Source organism: Periplaneta americana, chromosome 5 (assembly GCF_040183065.1).
Source record: "Periplaneta americana isolate PAMFEO1 chromosome 5, P.americana_PAMFEO1_priV1, whole genome shotgun sequence".
NCBI classification, from domain to species: Eukaryota; Metazoa; Arthropoda; class Insecta; order Blattodea; family Blattidae; genus Periplaneta; species Periplaneta americana.
The window spans coordinates 118,701,310-118,729,072 of NC_091121.1; the positions used below are offsets into that span (position 1 = coordinate 118,701,310).

General features: G+C 33.1%; 1 protein-coding gene across 1 annotated transcript in view; it reads left to right on the forward strand.

The window, feature by feature from the left end:
* The first annotated feature begins 4,212 nt into the window (after nt 1-4,212).
* The window catches only part of LOC138700536 (uncharacterized), a 35,938-nt gene continuing 12,387 nt past the window's right edge, over nt 4,213-27,763 (forward strand). Inside the window, exons 1-2 of the mRNA XM_069827130.1 lie at nt 4,213-4,336; nt 22,607-22,759. Of these exons, the coding sequence (XP_069683231.1) occupies nt 4,241-4,336; nt 22,607-22,759 (249 nt within the window). The 5' untranslated portion in view covers nt 4,213-4,240. The remainder of the gene's footprint in view (nt 4,337-22,606; nt 22,760-27,763) is intronic.

Consider the following 27,763-nt stretch of genomic DNA (forward strand, 5'->3'; position numbering starts at 1 on the left):
TCAATAGAATAAACAAAATGAAAGAAAATTCTCTAAGAAGCTACGCCGTCAGTTTTACAATAAAAAGAAACAAAATAATCGTATCGTATATGTTAGGGGGAAACCAATCTGAAAGTTAACAATTAATGTAAATACCTAGGAATAACTTTCAGCAGCGATCTCGGCTGGGGGAACACGTTACTGACACAGAGGGAAAAGCATGGACAACGTTACACTTTGTGATGAGGGTACTAAGAAAAGGCTCTGATAAATCCAAAGAGATTGCATATAAGTCACTAGTTCGTCCAGTAATGGAATAGTGCTGCATGGTGGGATTCTTACAGATTAGAACATAGACATTGAAAAAGATAAAAAAGCGAGCTCTCAAGCCTTGTAATAATTCAACATTAAAATGAGACACACTCACGGAAAGAAGAACTCGAATTCGATTATGCGCAATGTTCAAAACATACAGAGTTGAGCCTACCTGGAGAGAAATAAAAAAATAGGTTGCAGCCGCCAAATTACTCTTCAAGGAATAACCACTCACATAAATTGAGGGAAAGAAGACAGAGGACGGACACCGGAAAGCTTTCTTTTCTCAATTCTATCAGGGAGTGGAGTACTCTACCTGCAGATTTACTAAAAAAAGCTTTACCAATAACCAAAAATGTAATTAAAAATAGGCTTACGGACTTTACTAATAGACGGTAGTATATTATGCACACTATTTTGTTGTTTTACAAGTATAGTGAGTAAGCAAAGAAACATAGCGAATCTGCAGTGATTTATATTAGGTGTACAGTGTGTTGTAATGGAAGTGCAGCGAGCTTCAAAGCAAATTCTTGAGAGTTATAGTGGCAGAGAAATGAGTTACATTTACAGTGAAAGGATGTGAGTTATAGTGAACGTGCTAAAATTGTTTTTCATAGGGTCTAGGCTAGCGATTTTGAGGTTAATATAGTAAGTACGATTCTACGGAACAATAAGGGTGTAATTGATGTTTTGTTATTTGAAGTATTGTAGCAGTGAAGAAGTGTGTTTTTTCAGTGAAGTTTTATAGTTTATAGTGGCAGTGAAAAGTTTTTGAACAGTGAAATGTTTTTGAAGTGTTAGTGAAATCAGGATAGTGTCAGTGAAATGTGTCATAGTTCCAATGCAGTGAATGAGTTGAGAACGAAATGACTGTAGTGATGAAAGATACTTATGTATGTATGAACATATATCATATTATATACTCGTGGGTTTAAGTTTCGAACTTAGAGTTGTTACAAATTAGATGTATTTTAATTAATTATGTATTTTAAGTGATTGTGCTTCATTTAATTTAGGATGTTCCTTGTTAATAGTATTATACTATTATTATTTTATTATTATTAATATTATTATTATTATTATTATTATTATTATTATTATTATTATTATTATTATTATTATTGTGATAGCCGGGTGTCAATCGCGCGGGAGACGGGCGACGCGGCGGGGGAGGTTGCGCGCGCATCTGGTGCATGCCGAGAGGGGAAGAAAGCCAACTGCGGCGCGAGGTGAAAGGGGAGAAGAAGCATAGTGACAGATTATTCTCGAAAACGAATTGTCCAGTAACGGAAACGTCCGGAAATCGAAGGCTCGCGAAGTGTTGCCTAACAAATAAAAGGAAGCCAGCCTTCGAGAGGAGTTCAGTTTTTGGACAGCAAGCCAGTCAGTCTTGTGTAGCAGTGAAGCCAGCTTCGAGACCGGAGTTCGACATGAGTGTGTCCGCAACTGTGGGAGCGTCCTGGCCAGTGCGGCGTATCCGGAGCCTTTGGTTTGGGTGCAGTGGACCGCAGTTGGGGGACCTGAGTTCTAAGTTCAGTGGCCTGACTCTACAAGTCCTGGGTTCGATATTCTGTGAACTTGAGTGACTGAGCTAGAAGAACTAGCCAAGGCAAACGAACTGTGAACTGAGAACTGACAGTTTTTTGTTGTAAATAGTGCTTTGTGAACATTAGTTGAGATTAGGAGTACATTGTTGTTCGCAATAATCCAAGTGATTTGTCATTGTCGTCTGTGGAGTGCAATAACGAATACTGTGTTGATGTGTGGAGTGAAGTACCCATTGTTGACGGGAGTATTTAAATTCAATTATAGAAAGTGATTATTGTCGTAACAATAAAAGTTACATTATTGTTTTTAATTGAAAGTTATATTATTATTATTATTATTATTATTATTATTATTATTATTATTATTTAATTATTATTAATTACAATGTATTATTAATTGTAATTATTGAGTGTAATCAGTTACCACTGCCATCGGGTATTTACCCATTTGTAGTGTGAATGAATACATACACATACATACATTATAACTCTCATTTGAAAAACATTTTTCAGCGTAAAATAGTTCTATCTGAAAAATTATTATTTCAGAAATGGGAATATAGTAGATTTTTATTATGAAAATCCTATCACAGACTGTCCACCCTTAATGAAAGCTCATGTCAATATCTCAGAAGAATTAAATTAAAAATGCAAATATTCTTTAATTCAAACTTCAAGCCTCTGTCCTGAAAAATTACATAAAATGCAGATAGAATCTTTTTATTCTCACATCACGATTCATAGATAATAATAATAATAATAATAATAATAATAATAATAATAACAATAATAATAATAATAATAATAATAATAATAATAATAATAATAATAATAATAATAATAATAAAAGAATCATAGCCGGGAACCGAACATTTTCTTAGCAGGCTAACGTGCTATCCATTGAGCTATGAATGAGATGCGGGATGCATGCATATATCGCTGAGGTGACTGCCATATTATGGTAATATTATCTCTAATATTTAAGAGTATTTTTCAATCAACAAGCATTTACACATATAAATGTAACTTCTTAACATTCAAATTTTTTTATTATTATGGATATTCTTGTATACTGTACCACAACATCAGGATAAGTTTTAACCATTGACAAATAAATAGAGGTTTCAACTATATTATTTTGATTTGTAATCAGGGTGAATTTATACCCAGAACTGTGCCGTTTGGCGGTCAATTAAAAAACACGCCCGGCCAATTTTTGTTTCCGTGAGTGTACATTTCATAGCTTCATCTCCGAATGTGAACTGATTCAAACATAATTAACTTTTTGTTGTTATAGCTGTGTGGAGTGGAGGATCGGTATCCCCTGTCATCTATCCTTGAAACAGATTTAGAGTATCTAGGCCGAGAACGTATGTGCAATGTATAGATGACTTTAATTAATTAGAGATTATAGTTATTATTACGTGAATGGAACTCGTTGATCAACTTGACTGGGATGATTAAGTTGAGAACTAAACCAAAAGTGCTGGAGTGAAAAATTCTAGAGTTTTGTTTGCTATATTCACCAAATTGTCAGTGATACTCTTGCTGTACGCTAAGTTAGATCGAATATGAACTGGTTAGCGTTTAACACAAAACAAGCCTACTCAGAATTTCATGTATGATTTGCGTATTTGTAAGAAAACATATTTCTCTTAGAAGTTGAGTTAATTTGTTTTGTCCCAATTCAAGATCAGTCAACTGGTTTTAACTTTCCTGCCTTCTCATTCCTCAGACACTTCGATTAGGTGATTTTTTAAGCTAGTGAAAGGGAAAGCTGAGACAGATCTAGAAAATAAGTCTGATATTAATTTAACTGCATCTGTTTTAAATGAGACGAAGACATGGTTATACTACGTTCATTTTTTCGCAAATCCCAATGTCAAAATTTTGTTTCGTTCTTCATAAGCCAGACTTTAATATTTTCCGCCGGCATCACTGATACTCTTGCTACGGATTCATTATTTTGGTCATGGCTCCTAGATCTGATTCCGAATCTCTCAGCATTATGATCACTCTAGCATCACCAATGCTCTTGTTGTGTTTTATATAAAAATACTCAAGATATTTGTATAGTAATGTTTTTTTTTATTTTAATAAAATGTTGCAATGTGAACAACTATAGTGACGCGAATAGCGAGAATTAAAAAAATGAAACAGTAACTGCCGTAGCAAAAAACAAATGAACGTGTATATACCAAACAATACAAAATTAGTAGTTTTTCTGTACAGCAAAGATTTTATCTTTCATGAATTATCATCCAAAACAATATTCTATAGGAAAACTCTGTCATTAGTGCTTAATGAATTTTGAATAAAAAAAACACAATAATATTAAGAACTCTCCCTATATAAATACAATGTTCGAACGGAAATTGCAATACGGTACCTCAGTAAAAATGATAGGATACGACAGTTATTCTGCAACAGCACTCAAGACAACCATCGCAGTGCTTTTCGTATGTGGATATCTCTTCATCTTCTCATACGCCTGTGTAAGTATCCATAGGGAATTTATAATAATCCAGTTAAATTCCATTTCGAAAGAAATTATAACTACGTCTTCCCTTACTATTATTCGTTTTGCTAAAATCCTTCGTGTTTCTCCATTGTTTCATTTTTTGTGGGTTTATGTTGTAAGTAATCGTACATTGCAAATTTATGACTTTGCATAATTACAATAAATTAATTTTATATTACTTTTACTAGTATTTACTCCCATGTTTATATGCGTGCAAAATGTTTCGCCTTTAAAGATAAGAAATTGAAAGACACGTTTCTATCTATGTTTCGTTGATTTAACTCTTTATATCTCTAGTCAAAGTTCTATGATTAGAGAGTTATTTATAAAAAAGTTTTGAAATTACTATACGAGATTAATTCATCATTAAATAAACTCTTGAAAGCACACTTTTTGTAAAAGGATTTGATCATATATTATGTTTCTTAAATGCATACAATTCCGAAAACCAACCATTATTTACTTCCTCCGAATGCATCATTCTTCCTAAGTGTAGTAAGACGCAAATAAGTCGGCATTTTAATAAATCAGTTTTCTGAATCAGAGACGAAAAACAAACGATCCACTAATACCCATGTCTTAGTAGCTCGGATGATAGAGCGAAATGTTTATTAATATAAATAAATAAGTAAATAAATAATAAACCAATTTTAAATAGTTCGATTAATTCGGTCCATAATTTTATAGCAGCTAAGCACCAGTAACTAATCCGCCAACATAGCGCTGAAGATGGGACATGTAATATCAGAACTTAAATTTGCTCGAGAGGTCCAGGTACAAATTTCGGGTCAATGAGTGTTTAGCGGTCTGGATCTCATCAGCAAGTTGATGTAGAGAGTATTATCGAAGGAGGTCCAATTTCGACATAATTAATATTCGTATTTTACATTTAATTGGTGATCAGTTCGCTCGTGAAGTCTGATGTGTACAATATAGCGACGATACATCCATTCGTTACTAAGTACATCAAGTGAATAGTTCTAGGTTATTCTGTGGAAAATGTTGGGTGCCGGAAAGTAAAACCACTTGCTTAATACTCTATACCAGCGACGTCAAAAGAAAGTGCATTTTATGACCTTGAAATCACTCGCGGGCGCCAGGCGCTAGGACGACATGGCCAGGAGATTGACAAGGAATCTGCTGATTGCAAAGGGGTAGGAAATCAGTAGTGTACAAACACTAGGCGGGCGTCATGTGTGTAGACGAAATGTGATATGAACAACAGCATTTCTAAATACGTAGATATCTACGGTTCTTTTCTACATTGGTTTTCTGAAAATATAAGTAATAGTTGAATATGACACGATTGAAATTATAGTCCCGTCGCTCTTATTTCCGGCAGCCAATCACGTTGGAGGTCGGCTACATTTAAACGTGTGCGTCTTGTGATCCGCTGATGATGACGTTATACATTTTCTAATGCTCGATAAATACTTAATGTAATCGCCCGCCATTTTGACTCTTTCGTTAGCGAACGTTATTTGCCACTCAATTATTTGCTGAATTACAGTGCATTTGATTTATTATCACAGGAGCTATGACATGATGTTTAATGGTGTGGCAAATAGATTCCACGTCTTGTAGCTCGGGAACGAAAGAACAAAAATGGCAAATGATACTACCTTCCTAGAATTTATACAGCCTTCACTTCCTAAGACGTAAGCAAAGAGGAGGAGTCACGCCGGGAATAACAGCGTCGCGACTATAGTAACTTAAATAAACAACCTTCTCTCAAGAAGTATATAATGCCACATTATAACATAAGAGGCACTATAAAGTAACACTGTGTTCAACATTCAGTTATATATTTGTACTACCTAAAATTTAAATTATCTTTTTCCACCGATTTCGAAATATAGTAGTAGTTCTTCTGTAAACATGAAGTTTTAATTTATACCAAGAACAAAAGCTGAAAGCTGTGAGGTGTCAGACACGTCTGAAATAACGAGAAACAATAATAGATAGTAGTAGTTCTTCTGTAAACATGAGGTTTTAATTTATACCAAGAACAAAAGCTGAAAGCTGTGAGGTGTCAGACACGTCTGAAATAACGAGAAACAATAATAGATTGTTTACATAAGTGAGTATTTAGGTTTTTTTTCTTCATTATCCCCTAATAAATCTTGTATTTTCTTGGCTACAATGTTTCTGGATAAAAAATATATTTCTTCGTACTTTCTTACATCATTGGAGACATTTAGGCTACAAAGTCTAGAATATAACTCTTAATAAAAGGTCCATCAGAAAAAGAATGACACGTCTTTGCAATTTTGTGGGATATATCATGGCTAACTGATAATGCCATACAGATTTCAGCAGTCTTCAAAATGAGGAATGCACATAATAAACTGTTTTTAGATTTTTAATATTTAAAAATGAGAATGAAAATACAATTCGTAATTAATTGCATATACTTACATCAGAAGTAAATTCTTTGTTCAGTTACAGTTTGTGGCCACCTTCATTATTTTATAATTTTCTTCGTTATACTTTTCGCGATGTCTTTCCACGTTACATTCTTTGGTGAAGATTTCTTTTTAGCAAATTATGTACTGTGTGTACTCACTTTTCTTTTTTTACTCAAAAATAAGTCTTTATCCTAGGTTAAATTTATTGTATGTTCTATTGCATACCCCTGGCCTACGATTTCTACTAACCCCTACTAGTAGACTAGCTCATTCGTTTAGTTTGTTCTTGTTTAATCTTCCGAAGAGAGCTGCGGGCACAATGAGCTCTAAAGCGCTCGCTTGCGCCTATGGGCATGGCTTCTCTATAGGGTAGATGCACCATCTGTGGCCACTTTTAGGATTATTTTTAAGTTTATTTTCAAAAATCAATAAATGTGACACTATAATCCCCAACTTTCTTGAGGTATGTGTTAACTAATATGTTTACTATGAACTGTTTTATTAGCATAGCTCAAAAACAAATACATACACCTACACAAAAACTTTTATACATGTTTACAATTTTCGCCAATTGTGGCCACGTGAACCCCATTTTTGGCCACCCGCTTGTACCATATGTGGCCATTTTTGTTTTTGCCATAACATTGTCACAATCTTTCATTTCCATAAATTTAACAAGATAAGGGATAAATTACTGTAATTTGAGTTTACAAATGAGCATATGTTTTGCAGCAGACAAATCTTAAATACAAATAACATACTATATTAAACTTCCTAAATAAACAGAAAAATCACTCCACATTCAAACGTTTAAAGCCTTCAGAGAAAATGAAGCATATTACACGGTCATCTTTTCCATGGAATTTGGGAAGAGATAACACTCTTTCTATTTGTTTATTGTCAATTACTGATATGTCATCATTTACAAGCCATTTAAATTTATTCGCCCCAAATCGTCTAGCAAATTTCACAAGCCATCCATCAATATGTTTTTCTTGTATTAAACCCAGAAATCTTCGGACACTTTTCTTGTGCCTAAATGCAACAAGTACCCAATCATTTACTTCAGCCCCTTTGGCCTGAACATTTTCATCACTGGATTCGTCACAAAGTTCAGATTCAGATGAAATAGCAATGTCACTTTCGGATGTGGTTATTTCATCTTCCACCTTCCTTTGATTTTTAGTTTTTGATCTTTAGGACACTTTCTGTTTATTTTCACGCCTCTTCTTAGTTTCGTTGTATTTCTGCTTTTCTTTTTTTTTTTTTTTCAATTTGCTTGCTTCACAACTGTCATATTCATTATTTCATATTTATACAAAGTCAGAGGAGGTGCCAATACTCCAGATGCATTCACTGTGATAAGTGTTGTAATGTTCTCCTTATCACTAGTCTTTGACGTGTCATAAACATGTTCACCTTTTGGTGCAAGAACTAAGCCTCCTGAGGGTGAAAGGTAGAACGAAGTTTCATCACAATTCCACACTCTCTGGGGATCATTTAATACTTCCTGTTCTTCAGGAGTAAGCAGATCAGTAATTTCCCTAAACCAATTCCGGATTTTTTCCCCTGAGTCTTGTTGATCTGCTCTGCTTGTTTTATACTTAGATCAGGATGTCTTCTCATAAATGCGTCAAATCACTTACGTCCAGGTCTGCAATTGATGAATGGTGTGTTTAGTTTACAGTTTCGTACAATTTTTTCAACAGAATCCAGCAAGCTTTCTTTGTTTATTGGAAATCCAGACCTTGCACAACTTTTCAACCATTTTGCCAGCAACATCTCCGAGAACCGCACACTGTCCAACTTTTCCAGATGATTCAGGTGCAAGTCCTGATAGTTTGTTCCTTAACGTAGATCTGGGAACATTAAAGGTTGTGGCAGATGTTGCAACTTTCATTCCATCTCTCACTGCATGCAGAGCACGTGATACTTTTGATGGCGAATATTGAAATAATTTTCTTTTTTATTCACGATTTTTCTTAGAACTCATGTTAAGTAAAAGTGCTATAAAAGAAAAATAAAATAAAGAAAATACAAAATATTAGAATTTCCTAACTGGAAATGGTGCTTAAGTAACCCCTATTTGTGGTCATTATTGTGACCACAAATAGTGCTTGATACTACATTCATGTTCCATTTGTGGCCATCCCTGGTATCAAGGATTGCGATTATGTTTTCATAAAATACTGAATATCAGTAGATACCTTTATGCTTTGAGATGGATCACAACAACAATATCATGTAACTTTATAGAAACTAGTACAAATTTTATATTGTAATTCTTACCTGTAACTCTAAAGAAAATACGCAAGCAAGAAGCACAACTTCAATACATTTATGAATTAACCATTTTGTAGAACGAAAGATTGGAGCTGAATGGCAACCAATCAGAATCATGGTTGCATAGCAACACACTGGTATATGTTAGCATGATTCGCATTGCCAGAACTAAATTAGGCACTTAATATAACATTTTAAATTCGAAAATGGCCACTAATGATGCACTGGCCACAAATGCTACGTCTACCCTATTATTCGTAGTACGCAATTGTTAAAGAAAAAAAAATGGTGCCTCCTTTGGTTTAGTTCTTCTGTAGAATTACCATTTTAATTAAGACAGTACTGATATGAAAATATTCATATTAGGTCTAACATAAATGCTACTTTTAAAAGTAAGTATAAATCACAAACATATAAACTTAAAAGATGCACCTTTAAAAATACTGCCAACAGAATCTTTGAGAAAGAATAGCATTGCCATAAGTATTTCCAATATCGTAATAGAAATTGATCAAAATTTATTCATGAATTGACCACTAGGAGTGCTAACTACACGGTTATACTTAAAAACAAAATGAAGCCTGTAATTAACAGTTATTTTTCAGAAAAAGACACTTAAAAAGCGGGACAATTGGAATAAATTTCGCACATGGAGATATTTTACCAAAAAAACGGAACTGTCCCGGGAAAGAAAGAGTTTCAAAAGAAACTCGTCACACTCCTTACTACACTAATTCAAAATCTAAAAAAAAAAAAAAAATAAAAAAAAGGCATATGCTTCTCAGATGGCAGTGCTGACTAATTTAAAAACTACAAAAACTTTTTGAATCTATGTAACCATAATGAGGACTAATGCAGAGTGGAATTTCTTTGATACCTCTCATGACAAGAATGTATGTGATGGATTAGGAGAGATACATAAGCAACTTGATACTAAAATAAGTATCCAATGTTCTTACAACGATCAGATTTTGACTCCGAAAGAGCTCTTTGAGTTTTCAAAACATCCAATTGGAGATAGTCATTTTGAACATACAACTATTGATGACTACCTGATCAGCGAAGAAGTAACATCTTATTTTCAAGGTGGAAGACAAATAGGTCTAATTTGGATACACAAGTTCCTTGTTTTGTTTCAAGATCAAAGTGAGGTTGCAAGTAATCTTATCTCAAGCAACAACAAAGAAGAAAAACACATAGAATTTCTCAACGCACTCTTCTTCTAAGTCTTCTGCAGCTCCTACTGTTTCTTGGGGTTATACAACAGCTGAGTATAACGCTGCATGGTCGCTGGCATGCATTGTTACTACACTTGTGAATGAAGCTAAATTCAAAGTCTGTTTTATACATCTCAGAGGACCACCTCCCTCTTTTACAATCCTAGGAATTCCTGACATACAGGACATCTCAAGTGCAGTGCTTACAAAAGTGGATCTTGTCACTCCAAATAGACTTGTGTACACTCTGAATAAAAGTAACGCTAAAAGTCTTCACATTTTTATCATTAATTCTAAAACTAGTAGTGTAAATTTCCAGTACTAGTCGCAGTTTGAGATCATCTTATGGTGAATAATTTGCACTCTCAAAGTTTTTAAGGATCTAATAAGTGTTACTGTCCGTAAAGGTAAATAAATATTACCTTCAGTCCATAGACATGAGGAAGAAAAAGTAAATAATAAAATAAAAATAAAGCTTAAAAATGTTAAACGGAATAATAAACATTTGCATTTTAAAACTTATTGCAGTCACATTGCAAGAAGTAAAACTTTGTTTATCACAATGGTATCCTACGATAGAGTTTTAGACTCTCATTTATGAATAATGTCTCTTCAACATAATTTTTTAAAGAAAAATTTAAAAGTGTGTTTTAAAAATGTTCAAAAATGAAAATTTTGAAAAGGGGCCAACTTTTACTCCCCTTTCTTTCAAGGTTGTCTTATGTACCAAATTAAAGTCCATTAAAATAGCTTTAAAATGAATCCTAAATTAATCTCAAGCATTATAGTTTCATAAATACTGAACATTTGTAAAGCTTGTTCATTGACAAATTGACTTTTTTCCTGATTTTCAAGAATTAATTTAAGAAAAACTGTGAAGTGAAAAACAAAAAAACAGTATACGCTTTTAATGTCTTCGACAACACAACTAACATGCCAAGTAACATAAACATCCAAGAAATGAAGGTTCGGTCATCTCGTTCATTTGACATGGAATGAATCACTCACAAAAAAAAAAAAAAAAATGCATATTTTGGCGAATAAAATTACTGCAGATTTTTATTCTCTTGGATGAGCTTAAATATTTTTACTTTATGTGTATTCGCAGAATTGATTGATAAACGCCGATTTTTATTTTGAATTAAAGAAGAAATATCTTCATTTTTACTGCTTCTAAGTAAGGAGTGGTAAATACAAACGCTGCGAATTCCAGTCTCTTTCGCACATCACATTATATTGATCAGTCTTCCGAGTTGAACATATTTTACTGCATGACCCAGATTTTTATTTTATGCATAACTCTACTTTTCTATTCGGTACCTCAGTACAGTACCTCAAACTTTTACTTTTATTGGATGGCCTCAGATATTTTTATTTTTAATAAGCCCGGACTTTTTCATTTCTGTAAGTGAGCACATATTTTTATTTTTCTTAATGTGCACAGATTTTTAATATTGGTGAACCAGATTTTCATTTTGATCGATGAACAAATATTTTTATTTTATGGATGAGATCAAGTTTCTATATTTGCCCCAGGCTGCTATTTTGTGGATCAGCATAGAATTAACATGAACTGACTGGGAGGCATCAGTACTGTCATACTCGTATTTTTATTTCATTTGTGAATATAATTTTTATTTTTGGTGAATGAACTAGTGCTGCTTATGATTAGGTTTTTTCCGGAGCGGTTGTTTGCGCGCTTTCAATCGGAGACCTCCGGTTACCTCCGATTGATGCCGGACAGGTTGCATATGTGCTGTGGCACAGACATACACTTTCCGCTTAGCATTCCTTTAATCGGATCAGGTAGTGATTCGAGTCTGCTGACGTCCGCGTATCTTTTAAAATAAGTTGTAATTTGTTGTATATTCTCTCTTTTATGCTAATCTCTCTCTGTTTCTTCGGCTCTTTTCTTTTGTGTTGCTTAAAGTGCTACGTTAGCTGACATTTTTTTTCTAGTTTTGAAATTCATAGTATATGTGGAAAGACGTATTAGTTTTATGTCATTGATCAAATTTATAACATTCAATCTAACTGCAAAACTAACGCAGAAGTAAAGCTTTTCAGTAGGTAATGTAAACATTTATACTTTAATTCTCCTAGAAACTCTCGTTTAATCGCAAACAGGGTTTGTCAATTATTATTCTATTCGGTTTAGTTTAACGTAAAATATATTAAGGGAGCTTCAGAATGGAACAAAAGAAACGTGGGCTATCAGTGGTTTAAAGTTTACTGTCCAAGATAATTTATTCAGATTCTTCACCGGACAGGATTGTGATTATTGTGTTAAAGGGTGTCAGTATTTGAACTGCCTCTTCTAAAACGCGGCTCTCTTTCTCTGTAATAAAAATATAAGCGGATATCAACTTAAGAATAATTGTAATTATATTATTACCCCATGTTTCTTTAGTTTCATTCAGAAACTTGATATTTTAATCCAAACAGTAAAATATAACTGAAGTTGTCTAAACAACAAAATATAACTCAAGTCGTCTTGTAAATACTTCATATGTTTTTTATTGCCTCGAAAGTTAAGTTTTAGAGAAATTTCAAGACTTTCCTAGACTGTGAGCCTTTGAGAACAATAGCACTAAAACAGTTTAAAAATAAATCGTATCAAATGTTTTGCGTAATTGTTTTCATCAAGTTCGCGATTGTGCGATCGCTTCAAATGGTCTAACAAATTCGAAGTTCCACCACCCTTAGAGTAAATTCGCCCACAAAGTTTACAGTGTGCGACTTTATTATTACCTTCAACTAAATTAAAGAATTTCCATGCGACGGATATCCGATTTGGTGTCATTATATTCCACTCACAACTACCGTCAGTCCGTACGCGCCGGTCGTCCTTGTGCTAACTGTCGCTTCGCTCCGAACCACCGCATCCCTCCGTATGTCCCCTGTTCCACCTACGGTAGTACCGGAGATCACCGGTGGAGAGCTTTATTCGTAATCTCCGATTCCTCCGCGGTAGTAGTCACTCCGATGAGCAGCACTGGAATGAACCCATATTTATATTTTCCTAATTGAGCAAAGATTTTTATTTTTGATGTACGAACGCGGATTTTTATTTTGATGGATAAGTATAGAGTTTTATTTTGAGTAATGAGCAGAGATTCTGCATTTTAATCAATTAACACAGATTTTTGTTTAGATTAATGTCATTAATTATATGTAGTCAACTCAAGCGATTAGGCAAGTAGTACAGAATAGTTATTTAGCCTAATTAGAGTAGTTTCTAAGAGTGTGTTTTAGAAGCAGAAATACAAAAAGGTCTTTAAGGAAATTAGATGTGTGTATAGAGAAGTACATAACATGTGTGCTCTTTTCAGTATTTATATCAGTTAAACAACAATAATAAATAACCTGTTTTGTATATTGAGTGGTCATATAAAATGTGCACCAATTACGACTCATAGAGGGTAAAAGAGTACAACTTCATTAATTTTAAGAACAGAATCTTTAGGTTGTAAGTAACCAAAAAGTCAAATGTCATTTTGGTATTTGAGTAACAGTTTAGCCAAAAAAAAAAGTCTGAAATTTGAATCCCATTGATGGTAAAACTACTGTAAGAACTTATAATGACACGTATGAGTAAGATATCAATGCGAAGAACAAACCGAAAAAAATATTTCTTTGTCATTTCTTCGAAACGGTTTCATTTGTGTAATAACACTAATAACGTACAATATTAACTGATTAAATTTCCGTCACACTGTAAATGCGTTTTTAATAAGTTAATTTCTATTTCTTCGAAATTTCAATGTAGAAATTGCTGTTAAGCTTAAGCTCAGAACATTTCACTACTATTCCCTGTATCTGACCCCATAGAGGATCAGTATGGCGGCCTTGTCAAACTCCTCAAATTTTATGATGGTCTACCACAAATTTCTTACTCCAGGACATACTAATATGGAAAGTGATTCATGTCGCAGCTTTATCAAATATAAAAAGGGAACATTTTTCCATTCCTATTCAGCACTCCCATGATTGGGCTGAACTCATTCTTCAGTGTAGGAATAAAATTTCAATAATTTAATTGTTTGAGAGTTCACTTCTGAAGAGTTTTTGACATCCAGGATTCTGCTAGACAAGACTTCAACTGCGAAAGGAAAACTTGGAAGGAAATAAAATGAACTGGCGAGAAGTTAATTGACTACACTACGAAAAAAAAAAAAAACAAACAAAAAAAAAAACAAAATAAGCCTCTTTTGAATGAGAATGCCGAAATTAGACAAGTTTATTTAGTAAGAAAAGGGAAAGCAAGGCCTTTCCTAAAAAGACCAGAAAAGCGCTATGGTGGACAACAAAGCGTTTCACAGAGGTGTAACTTTGTATACGATAAAAATCTAGCGATCTGTTCATTGATATTTTTCAAAGTAGAACTTCGAACTTTATGTCATTTCAATACTTCCATGTTATTTTTTTCTTATTTTCCTTGTGCTCCAAATGGTACCTACCAGTAAATACTGATAAAACAATTAAAATTTTAATCGTGATTATACGATGATGTATCATCATTTCGTGGATAGCTAATGCCATGGACATACGTATTGTTCCTAATAAAAGGGGGTAAGTCAAATATATCATTTTGACCAAATGCTCAAACATCGTCTCAAGATTTAGACAATATTATTATTATTATTATTATTATTATTATTATTATTATTATTATTATTATTATTAAAAAATTTAACGCAAAGTGAATATTTTCAAACCACTGTCCTAGAACACCAATCACTAATAAAATATGGTCATAAATCCCATATTACATTTTACAGATCTTACATAATCGAAATAACTTTAATTTGAAGAATTCTGAATTATTCACTTCTTCACGCGCACCTACGAATTATATAATGAACATTAAATATTTTATAGACAGTATATGTATGTAGGCCTATATATATAATATAAAAGTGAATAATTACAGTACATTAGGTTTGCAAACATTGACAGTGTACATAAAGATTATTATTATTATTATTATTATTATTATTATTATTATTATTATTATTATTATTATTATTATTATTAAGACTCAAGAAATTTTATTGTTAAAGATAACAATATCCTATACCAAAAACTAATTTTAGATAAACATGTTTATGGGGGTTTCGTAGTTTTAGAATTGAAGGCCTCGGGGGTAAATAGTGATAACCCTCCAAACTGATATGGACAGTTTTCTGGTTGTTAACAGCCTATAAGCCACATTATCCTTTATTTCGTTAAATAATTATGTAAATATGTTTTCAAATTATTGGATTATGCTGCTTGAAAAATATGACAATCCTCTTGCGTTTGCAGTAAAAATTAAAATGTATGCAATTTGTATATGTGGGTTATTATTTACCCCCGAAGTCTTCAATTATCTATATTATTTACCCTTGATGTCTTCAATTATCTAAAATATTTGTTTTTCAGTTTTATTAATTCAAAATTTATACAGAAAAGGTATAAAATTATTTGGAACCAATACTGATTCTTTATTTGTTCCTGTTGAAAATGAAGATGTTTTCAAGATATAATAGGAAGTACATATATCACATAAATTTGACGACATACCGAAAATAAATAACAATTATTGTATTATTTAGAGACAAATGTTTAGGAATTCCAATAAGATAATTTGTTGGATTGAGATAAAAAATGTATGCATGTTGAAGTGATTTTAATAGAAAAGAAAGTTTGTAAAGGAATTAAGAAATCAAACATCGATAAATTGAAATTCGATATGTATAAGGATTGTCTAATGAATAACAAAACAATATCACAAAACTGCAGTTTCAGAAGATTTAAAGTTACATACAGTTGGATTAGGTACAATATTATTATCACCTTATGATGACAAAATATGTTTATTTAGTAATATATAATCATATATATATACTGTAGTATATATAATACAAATTATAAGTAGAAATAACATAAATAATTGTAAACATCATAACAAGAATATTATAGTGTCTACTTTAGTCTTCTCTTTATTACAATATGTTTACAGACACTATCGTGCCCGTACAGCTAAGAAACAGAAATGGGAAGTACATGAGGAGATTCATTGTGTGTCTGAAGATGATTCTCATAGAAGGGTGGATATAATTGTCATCAAAAGAAGAAGCCACAAAGCGGTGGTCTTAGACCCTAAGATATGCTTTGAGCGAGACACGAATCAGGCACTGCATATAAATGATGACAAGCGAGCTAAATATGTACAGCTGTCAAAAGAAAAAGTGGCCACTCTCCTGAAACAAAGTTCCCTTCGGGTATCTTCGCTACAATTCGGAGACAGGCGATGTTACATGTTGTTGGACCACGTTGCCTGATATCTACAGTTATAATTGAAGTATACTGTGTGTTATTCGTTAGCATAATGGTAGCTATCATATTCATGAGATCCTGCGTTCGACTACAACCTCGTGTTTTTTATGTTCTTTTTTGTTCTGTTTTTGAGAGAGACAAACTATACATAATGGCTCCTTTCTCTTTTACGATTATTTTAGTAATTAACATCAGGTTCATTAATATATTATACCATGACTTTATCATTATGATATTGTGGCTGCAAATGGAAAGAAAAAATATTTTATTCTCAATAAAATATCTTTCGTGGCATAAACAAAACAAATTTACTGGCGTCGGCCTTAAAACATTCAAACAATTAAGCGTTCAAAAAACAAAACAAAAAGCCACAATTCAATATTTAGTCTATCTTCCTCTTATCTCGATCATCTTGCAGTCGAGTGGGCATGGAATTGACTAGCCTTTGCAAATAGCGACTGTTCTTGACACGATATTCCAGGCATTCTGAATATACATACATACATAAGTGTTCTGTCCATGGGCAGGTCTTTCATTGCAAACCCAGCAATCTCCAATCTTTCCTATTTTCTGCCTTCTTCTTAGTCTCCGCTTATGATCCACATATCATAATGTCGTCTATTATTATTTTCAACCAGAGACCCAACCAATTCCTTTTTCTCTTTCTAATCAGTTTCAGCATCATTCTTTCTTCACTCACTTTTTCAAACACAATATTATTTCTTATTCTGTCTGTCCACTTCATACGCACCGTTCTTCTCCACATCCACATTTCAAATGCTTCAATTCGTTTCTCTTCATTCGTCGTAATGTCTATGTTCCTTCCCCATACAATGCCACACTCCACACAAAGCACTTCACTAGTCTCTTCCTTAGTTCTTTTTCCAGAGGTCCGCAGAAGATCCTTCTTCTTCTATTAAAAGCTTCCTTTGTTCATGTTTGCAGTTTTTCTTGGGAAGGATAGGCCTAAATGCGGTAACATCCCGTTGCTTTCCGCACACCACTATCTCTTTCGCATCTTATTAAATTCCAGGGGGCCCAAGCGTGGAGATGAGGAGAGTGGATTTGACTAATTGAGCCCTCCGGACTTCGCCGAAAGTCACGGCAAGGGTTAAATATTAATTCTATCAGGATGTTTGACCCGATCAGAGACCGGGAAATCTCAATTAGCCTTTGCCCCCCGCATCCTGGACTAGCTTCTACAAATCATCAGAAAATCTTAGAGTGTGACTGGGCCAATTTTTCCGAAAATGTTTCCACACTTTTGCCCTCGTAGCTAGCGGACGAACGTCGGAATTTAGATGTCAACGTCTCAGGTTCAATTCCTCGTTACTCCTTTTCATTTTGTGGTTCAAGATAGTATAATGTAATAATACAAAAAGAAAAACTAATAGCAGTATTATGCAACTGGATTTTTCCAAACCTAATATTAAATTTATGTTATTTATATCGCTAAAGAACGATTACAATATAAATATCTTGAATATTATTTATACAGTATCACTAAAGAACGATAACACAATATAAATGATAAATATCGGTTTGTTTAATTAATATAAGATATTATATAATACGTGTTTAATTATCTAAATAAAATAACCTATTTTACAAAGAAAGATGGTTATTTGTGTTATAATAATTACTTACATAAAATACAGATTATTTATATTGCGAAAGAACAATAACAATATAAATAACTTGAATATTGTTTTATAATGCTGATGAAGGAAAACAGAATATAAATGATAACTTGAATATTATTTATATCGCTAAAGAACGATAACAATGTAAAAAACGTGAATATTATTCATATCGGAATTTCACAGATTTATTACAGATGTATTTAAGAAATTGCAGAAGAATAGTAATTAGTAACAGTGTCCTATTTATTCTTCTTGGAGCCAAATTTGTAACTTTTAAAAGTGTGGTTACTATGTTGAAGTGTATGTGTTGTAACGGATGCTTGATTTGTTATGTATGTTATGGGATGCTTGATGTCGTCGCAATGTCGTAATTATAGTTTGATTGTGTTTGTGTGACTATTGTGTAGTCTATTTATTTATGATGTATGGTACGGAAAGCTGCATATTTGTGTTATAGAAGTGTTACGTATGTGTGTTGTTAATGTTTTTGTATGTTTCAAATTGATACCTGATATTTGTTTTGCAATCGCAATGCCTAATTACGGATTGTTTATGTTTTGTTTACATCGCGTAAGCTAATTTAATTTTCTTTTCCATTTCTCTTTATGCCTATGTTTTTTTGTGTATAAAACTATAGCCCTAACATACATAATTATGTAAAATAAGGTTAACCCCCATTGGAGATACAATAATAATAATTATTATTCATATCGTTATAGAACGATAACAGAATACAAATGATGACTTGAATTTTATTCATATCTCTAAAGAACGATAACAAAATATAAATAACGTGATATCCATAAAGAACGATAACTGAATATAAATGATAATTTGAATATCATTCACATCGCTAAAGAACGATTAAAAAATAAAATGAAAACTTGAAGAAAGCCCGAACCCACGACCCTTGAATCATTAAACAAGCACTCTACCACTGGTTTACGGGGCGCAAATATGGGACACTTTCATAGTTCCGGAACTGCTTGTACAAGCACATGCATCGTGTAACATCGCCGCGACCCGAAGTGGACTTTGAAAATATTCGCTGTTCACGAGTGCGGCCACTATTTTTTTGAAAACTGTACCTTGCCTTTCTTATCTCAGTGAAAAATATGAAATTTCGCTTTACAAGTGGGATGTTACAGGCTTACTATTTAGAGCGAGGGATTGTTTACCAAAATTTACATGTAATATCTTTGAATCTTTTAAAAATCTCTTTTATGAGATTCGGAAGCTAGTGATGGAAATTGTGAAGGCCTCTCTTCAAATTCTACACTATAATTTAAATGTTAACACTCAAATTTTTGTTTTAATGTACAAATCGAATAATTATTTTACTCGTTTCATTTCTCTTTATTTTTTGTTGTTTATAATTCCAGATCCCAGTGGTCAACCTCTCTTGAGGACGGATGATTTTAAATAAATCTTAGTAGTGCTCCAATTTTTACTATATTTTTCACATTATAGAGTACTGTATAAATTTTTCCATCGATTAATTATTTCATTAATAATTTTTGTATTACCTCCTAAATTTTAAAAATAATTTTAATACAATCATTACATCCACATTTTTTTTACTTTTACTGGGCAATTGAATTTCTTCGTGAATGCCTTCTTAATTTTTAAAATATTAGACAAACTACAAGCGATCGACGTTTCTTGTTTATATATTTGGAGAAATATAATTGTAATTAAATTAATTTAGACTGTAATTATGATTACATTGTAAAATATATAATTTAAAAACCTTTTAATAAATAACATCATTTTTTTAACTTTTTGTAATATGAAAATACTCGTCAAGCAATTTGAAGAAAATGTTGATGAAGAAGGAAGAGTTTTACTTGATGGTTAATAAATTTTAGGATGATATGCAATAACCTTCCTTCCAATTCTCAACTAAATTAAATTTTTATGAACGAGTCAGGTCTATATTCACTAGTTTTATCAGATGGAAAGGAAAAGCAAAAATGTTTAAGAAAAGGATTACAAACGACTTTCTATCAATTCGTAAATATAGTGAATATTAAATTAGAAACGTGTTAAAGTTGTATACAATTAGAAAATATTATTAGTAAAACAAGGAAAATATCGAAATATTAAAATGAACAACTACCTAATGAAATGAAAGCGAATTATATACTAATCGAAAATTGTTTAATAATAATAACAATAATAATAAATAATAATAATAATAATAATAATAATAATAATAATAATAATGATAATAATAATCTTAAATAAATATTCAAACTTTATTGTAAGTGAAAAATCAACAAGAATAACAACTAAATGAGTGCAACGCACCACTTATGTCCCAGAGAATGTACATAGAATAAAGAGGTGACTATACAAGAAAATGTCACAGATAGAAGTGAAACAAGCTAGATCGCACAAAAAGTAGATGCGACACAAGAGTAGAGTGGAGGAAAATATAAAGTCAAGTAGGGGTGTCGCTAGATAGTTCTAGCCAAAAAATAGGTAAATAATCAATTTATTGCAGGGCACTCTAATGAAGAGGGAACATCGTATAAGCATTAACAAATTGTTTACATGTGTGTACACCAGGCCTGAGGGATTTATGCGGTAGCATGAGCGATCTTCGGATAACGGTCTCCTACTACTCCAGCAATTGTGTTCATCGTGGACATAAGAATTGATCAGTGGCGTGCAATGTGTAAGCTGCATTTACATTTGTTGTAAATAGAAAATTAAATGTGGTATTTATGTACAGGGGCATCACTTTATTTTTACCAACATTTTTAACATTAACCTGGCTATACTCGGAAACACTGTTACCCCCTTCCATTACAGGAGTTTGGTGTTACTAGTGCAATATGTAAACAAATCATTTTACTAGCTATAGGAGGAGAGAAAAGTAGTGTATCCATTTATGTTACAGGGAAATACGATATTAGGATTTTTAGTTTGATCATTACTTTTACGGTATTTTATCAAAATACGGTAGGTAGAGTAGTAACATTTTTTTCACAAACTCAACTCTTCAGGCGATTTTATTCATTATATAATGGCTACTTTATTCAGCATATTACCGTACTTTCGGTAACTCCAATCTTCACTTCTGCTCAGTCCACACAGATAAATTTATTCAGTCATGCTACACACCGTACCTGTGCGAAATAAGCAGGGGCGGGTATTTACGGAGATCGCGAAAATCACGACATAATAGATAATAATAGATTTTACTAATCTCTACGAATTAAGTGATTCTTGTTAATAATATGCGGACAAAACAATCACGACAAATCGCGACATAGAATTCTAATAGCGAAATATGAACATATTCTCGAATTATTATTATTGTGTCGTTTTATATCGAATTTCATATTCTGAGTTCTTTTTTCGGACATTTTTTTTCATTTGAATTTGTTGCACATTCAAGTAGGCTACATTACATGGTATTCCAGGTGTTCTGATTACATTAGTGAACTCAAAAAACGGAGAATTCAACATTTCACTAATAATTGGAAAGTATTAATTTCAGAGCTGCAAGTTTTTTTTTTTTTTTCGTTTTTAATGAATGTGTGTTAAATACAGTCTTAATCCAACAAATATTGCCTATTGGCCATACCGCACCTTTACCAGAATCCAATGAACCTTTAATGTTAATTATTTGGAAAGTAATGTTCATACTGATTTAATACTTCAATTTCAAAGTAATTGTATTTTCCAAAATTCCCCATTAATATCCAACAAGAGTACAAATCAATCTCCAACAATCTCCGCCGACACCAATATTAAAAAACACAAATCATAAAATTAATCTCCATAAATACCTGCCCCTGAAAATCAGCTTCAATAATATAGGCTCTTCCTTCTATGGAAAACGCAACCATATTTGTGAAACACACTATACTCTGTACTGTTTACTTCACTACTAGCAGACTTCGAATGCAACAGCGGTCGTAAGTCTGTGTGGCTGACGGGAGCAAGGGCAGTAGTTAAAGGGGTGGGAGTCAAGTACATTCAGAAACGCAAGTACAATAAAAATGAAAGTAAAAATAAAGTGATGTCTCTGTACATATGTAAGCGAAGCACGTCTTACACTCATTGTGGATGGCACGTCATTGGACCTCTGCGTTGTTTATCGTTTCTATCTACCTGTCCGCAGCTGGTTTCTCTCGCTCAAAGAGAGAGAGAGATTTATCTCCAGCCCTGGTGTACATATTCGAAGTGAAAGAGAGAGAGAATGGGCTATTGATGAGAGTATGAAAGAAAATTTGCACAAATTACATCAGTACTGTTCACTTAATCTCATATCTTACTATATTTCCTTCCTTGTATAGGAACCCAATCTTAAGTAAACAGTGTGAAATTTAGAGTTACAGTATTCATTTCCACCTTTCAGGATGGTTATAAAGTCACAATCAAGAAACTGGAAGAATGTGAGAAGGGGAAAAACGTATTCGTACTACATGATGCAAATGCTGTACTTTCCAAAGAATGCTTGGCTTCAGCAGTGGGATGTGTAGATATCACAAAGGGTTTTAAAAACTGCAAGGTAATGTGATAAGTATGATGCTAACAATAATAATAATAATAATAATAACAACAATAATAATAATAATAGTAATCATAATAATAAGTTTACATCATAAAACAAGGTGACTTAGCGTCGTGCATTACAGACGCTATATTCGGTTTAAGGTTGCCGAGTCTCTGTAGAAACGAAGTTAGTTTTATGGAAGCAGATACGTCATGTTCATTCGAACTCATCTTTTCAAGTTCGATGACCTCTCCTCCCGTCCCCTCTCTTCATGCTTGAGCTGGGTAAGAATTTAGAACAAATATTGTGAAGTTTTATACAGTTAAGTACAGATAATTTTTATTATGAAATTATGATTAAACATCAACAGGAATACACATATACGTAAGTCATAATATTTTTTACAATACATCATAGTGTTTACTATACCAACTACCGACAGAAAATATAATTACAAATAAATCACAGTTACTCAGCAGCAATAGGTGTGTGACTATATGGACGATGAAAGTGGCATAATAGAAAGAGCATAATTTAACTTAAATTTCATATTATTCCATAAAGTAGCATTTTCATTTTCATATACATTATTATAACTTATAATGTTAAACCTGTTTATAAATAAAATATTCATTTTCATGCTACACATTATTTGAGCTTATAATAAATACAACAAATTATTTCATTTCATTATCGTCGTACATGACAGATATGTTCGGTTCATTTTATCAAGTATGGCGAAGTCCGATATTCGTGGATGTTCGCTCTGCAGGAAGAGGCATGTCTCATGTTTGTTGAACATGTTATGAAAATATTTTTTTGTCCTCCTATTCACCCCTTCATGTTTTAAACCGCTTAAGGATTGCAGCACATACCTTGCGACTAATTTCTCATATGGAATTATAGAAATGTAATGATTTGCTTTCCTCTATTCCTGGACATTTCCCTGAATGTCCATTCTCCCGAAAGTTTTCCTCCCGAATCCAATTTCCCGAATGACTTTGCCGGAAATCAAATATCCCGAAAAAAAAGAACAATCCCGAAAAAATATCAAACAGTTAATAACTGTTGAATAGCTTTATTGTTGCCAATATTAGAATGTTCTTTTTAAAAGAGGATGCTAACAACGATAAATTATATCCAATGCATCTCATATAATACAATTTTCTGTTTTCCTTTTTATATTCATTGTATTCTGTAGTGATTGTCCTGATGAAGGTTTGAAGTGATATCCACTGCTTATTCGGCTGTGCACGTTATTCCTGTTCTGTTCATAACTCTTCTAGCATAGCTTCTGTGTCGCTTTTTTTTCCTTTTGTAGTTCTTTCAGCGTTGAAAATGCGCTTGGATCATGTTTGCCGACAGCGAGTTGGGACTTGTGATATCTCTTGTTACTGTTATTAGTGCGATGATTATTAATAATTAATAATTATTGTTAATGTACTTTCATACTTATTCCACAAATTGGCCGGGTACACGTCGTCTACCGCTTGTTCGTTGACCAGAAATGTAACTGATGTCAAAGAAGTCCGTAACGGAAGAATGACGACCGGTGCATCAACTCTAAGTTCTTCAAAACAATCATGCACTTCGTTTAGTGGCACAAAAGTGAGAGCTAGAAGCTTATCCAAATAGATTTTAACCTCTCCATTATCTAAGTCATTGTATTGTTGCAGCCCTTCTGCTTGCAGTCGTCTTTATATGGTCCGAGATAAAATATTAAAAGTAGCAAGATAGGCTATTCTTGCCGCATTCAGCACCAATGAAAAGGTATTATCCATTTTCAAAATCAAACATTACGCGTTCTGAGTACATGTTATTGATGTAAAGCAGCCACCGGCGCGGTTCAATCGGTTAAGGCGCTTGCCTGTTGGTCTGAAGTTGCGCTCGGGCGCGGGTTCGATCCCCGCTTGGGCTGATTACCTGGTTGGGTTTTTTCCGAGGTTTTCCTCAACCACAAGGTGAATGCCAGGTAATCTATGGCGAATCCTCGATCTCATCTCGCCAAACACCATCTCGCTATCACCAATCTCATCGACACTAAATAACCTAGTAGTTGATACAGCGTCGTTAAATAACCAACTTAAAAAATTGATGTGAAGGGTAATGGGCTGCCTTCATTGTTTCTGGCGAATATTGCATTTCCTCTCTTTTTACTGGACAGTATCGCATAAATTAATGGTAAAGGAATAATAATATGACTGTCGTGAGATACTTTCTTTGCCATGCCTATTATTGTGAATAATTGTGTAAATATATTGGGACTCAGCCTTGAACGTTCCATCGAGAAATCTGATGTGACTTGAATATTATTTATTAGTTCTGACAGGCTCCGAACACGATCACCCTATTTTCAGTCTTTCCGTCTTCTTAAAAACTGTCAAATTGAAGGTAGTTAGCGCCTTGAAAGTCTTTTTAATCTCTCTGGAATCTCCTGAAATTGTGTTAGCGATATAGGGTTAACTTTTCGTCTTTCCCTCCTTATAGCTTTCTTCAAATTTCCATATTCCGGTGGCAGTGTTAAAACCGTTGCTTACGAGATTATACAAGCTGGCGCATAGAGCTTGAAAAACGAGTCTGAAGTGGTTCCCTCGTAATGCCAATTCCGCCGCTCGGAGCGCTGTTCTGCCCTATATATATTCATAGCAGAACACTTAAAAGACGTTGACATTTGGGACATTTAAAGGACTCATCATTGCTTATTAAATGCTTCGTACAATATTTTATGGACAATAGACGTAATTTCCAAACTTCTACTCCTCAATTATATTACAATAAAAGGCTGTCATTCTTGATATTAAAACATATTACATATAAGCTGAGGGACTGTCTGCTCTGTACTTCAGTTCATACACCAAACATTTCCGGAAATAAATTAACTTGACATCTTACAAATACGCACTATAGCCTACCCTTTTCACCTAATATTATTAGTATTGTTATTAAATAAGATATTGCAACTAATTAAGGTACTGCATTATCTTTAATTTCCTTGAATTCATAATTACGCATTTGCAAGAAGGCCTAACTTTTCCCTCTCTTTTTAAAAAAAATACGGACGTCACAATAACTGAGAAGTATAATTATTCCGCGATTTTTTCTTGCAGTGGTGAAAACATTTCTATAGGCCTACTGATTAATCTATTGAGCATAGTAATAGTAAACGCTGTAGTATTTTAGTGCGTGTACGCCTACTTAGCTCTTGTAAAACGAAATTTTCACTTTCACTTTCAACGGAACACTCACTTATATTCAGTTCTTGTATCTTGCAGTAAATTATCCATTTGTGATCATCTTTCCAATATAACCTCCCATTGAAACGACCACTTAAAATCATGAGCTAGAATTTATTATTTTAAAAACATTTCCACGTACATACTGTTATAATTGTTATGAACCACAATACAAAAGACAACACTGTGAAATTGGATTAATTTACCAAGATCAACATCAATACCGATAGTATAAAATCACATATAGGCCTAGGCTATATTATTTCATTATTTTATGGTATTAATTACAAGAATTAATTTTGAAGAATTTACAAATATGCTGACATAATTTATGACACCTCTTATAGAAATGTAAAAATATGTATGTACATTTTGAAACAATGGGTATAGCACCACTTGAAAATGTTGAGCATTTTAACAGTAACTTGTAAATTGTTCCATCACGTTGTCTATAGTGTTAATTTATTGTAGCACTTTTAGAACGAACGTGGTTCACATACACAAGAAGAAATGACGATGGAATGAGTCGAACACATACAGTTTTCTTTAATTTTTAGCAAATGATGAAGTTGAATATATACTGTTACTTCATATCCTAACATAAGTAGAGTTGCCACCATAGATGTAACACCTGAAATGAATATAAAATAAATTAATGTATTGGTAATGATACAAGAATAAAAAGAAATTAGGCTAGACATAACCTCACAAAATTACAAACACATGCTAAAACAAAAAAAAAAAAAAACAAAAAAAAAACTTTACGTATCCGTATATAATAAAACTAGATATTCCAGATATAATTTGTTTCACACGATAACCACCTCAGCCTATTTCGGCAGCAGCCATTATTAGTTACAGTTTGAGGTGCATTACCTAATCTCATACTAACCTTGTTAAGTTCTCTAACCTAATTCACTGATAATTACGTAACAATACACAGGTCTAAAATACAGACAAATACACATTAATTACCTAATAAGTACAGCATGAAGATAATTCATTACTTTTGTCGGTATTTTCTAAAAGAGAAAGGGAAAACAGTAACAACATTATCTTCAATGTTTACATCACGTCGTTCACATTTTCATTAGGCCTATATCAGTAATGCTTGGTAAGTGAAACAATGCATGAAATTATTTTACATTTCGGGTCACATCATTCGAGAGTCGGAAAATGCAATTCGCCACTTTTAACATAGCATTGCTTGTTATATGAGAGAACGTTGACATTTACCTTAACCTATAAAGATACGACCTGTTGGTACCGAGTTCTTCACATAGCAAAACACAGACAATTTTCGAATATAACTTAGCTGAACAAACTTCAAATAACACTGTAATATGCTTGGCATATTTATAATATTCGTACTCAATCAGTAATGCACAATTAATCGAACTACTTTCACGATGCACAATGCTTTGTAATGGTACTATTCATCATTTCATAGGGCAGAGAGGCGAACCTAGCGGCAGAAATTGTCATGACTCATAGAGACCTACTCTCGATCGTGCTATGCGCCAGCTTGTGTAATCCCGTAAGCAACGGTTAAAACACATCAAGGAACTTCGTGTAATTCATTCCTCAAAATGTGTCCAGGGTTTAGTTCAGGATGTTCGTCTGCCGTACGTTTCAGGTTTGTTCTTACAATTTCAGCATCAGTCTCTTCTATATTGGATGCATGCAACTGTGGAGAGTCCAAGTCGCCTTTAATAACTCTTACTCTTGTACCTTGGCTTACCGTAATGGCTCTTGCATTACACTTCCTGTGTCTCAGATTCTTGCA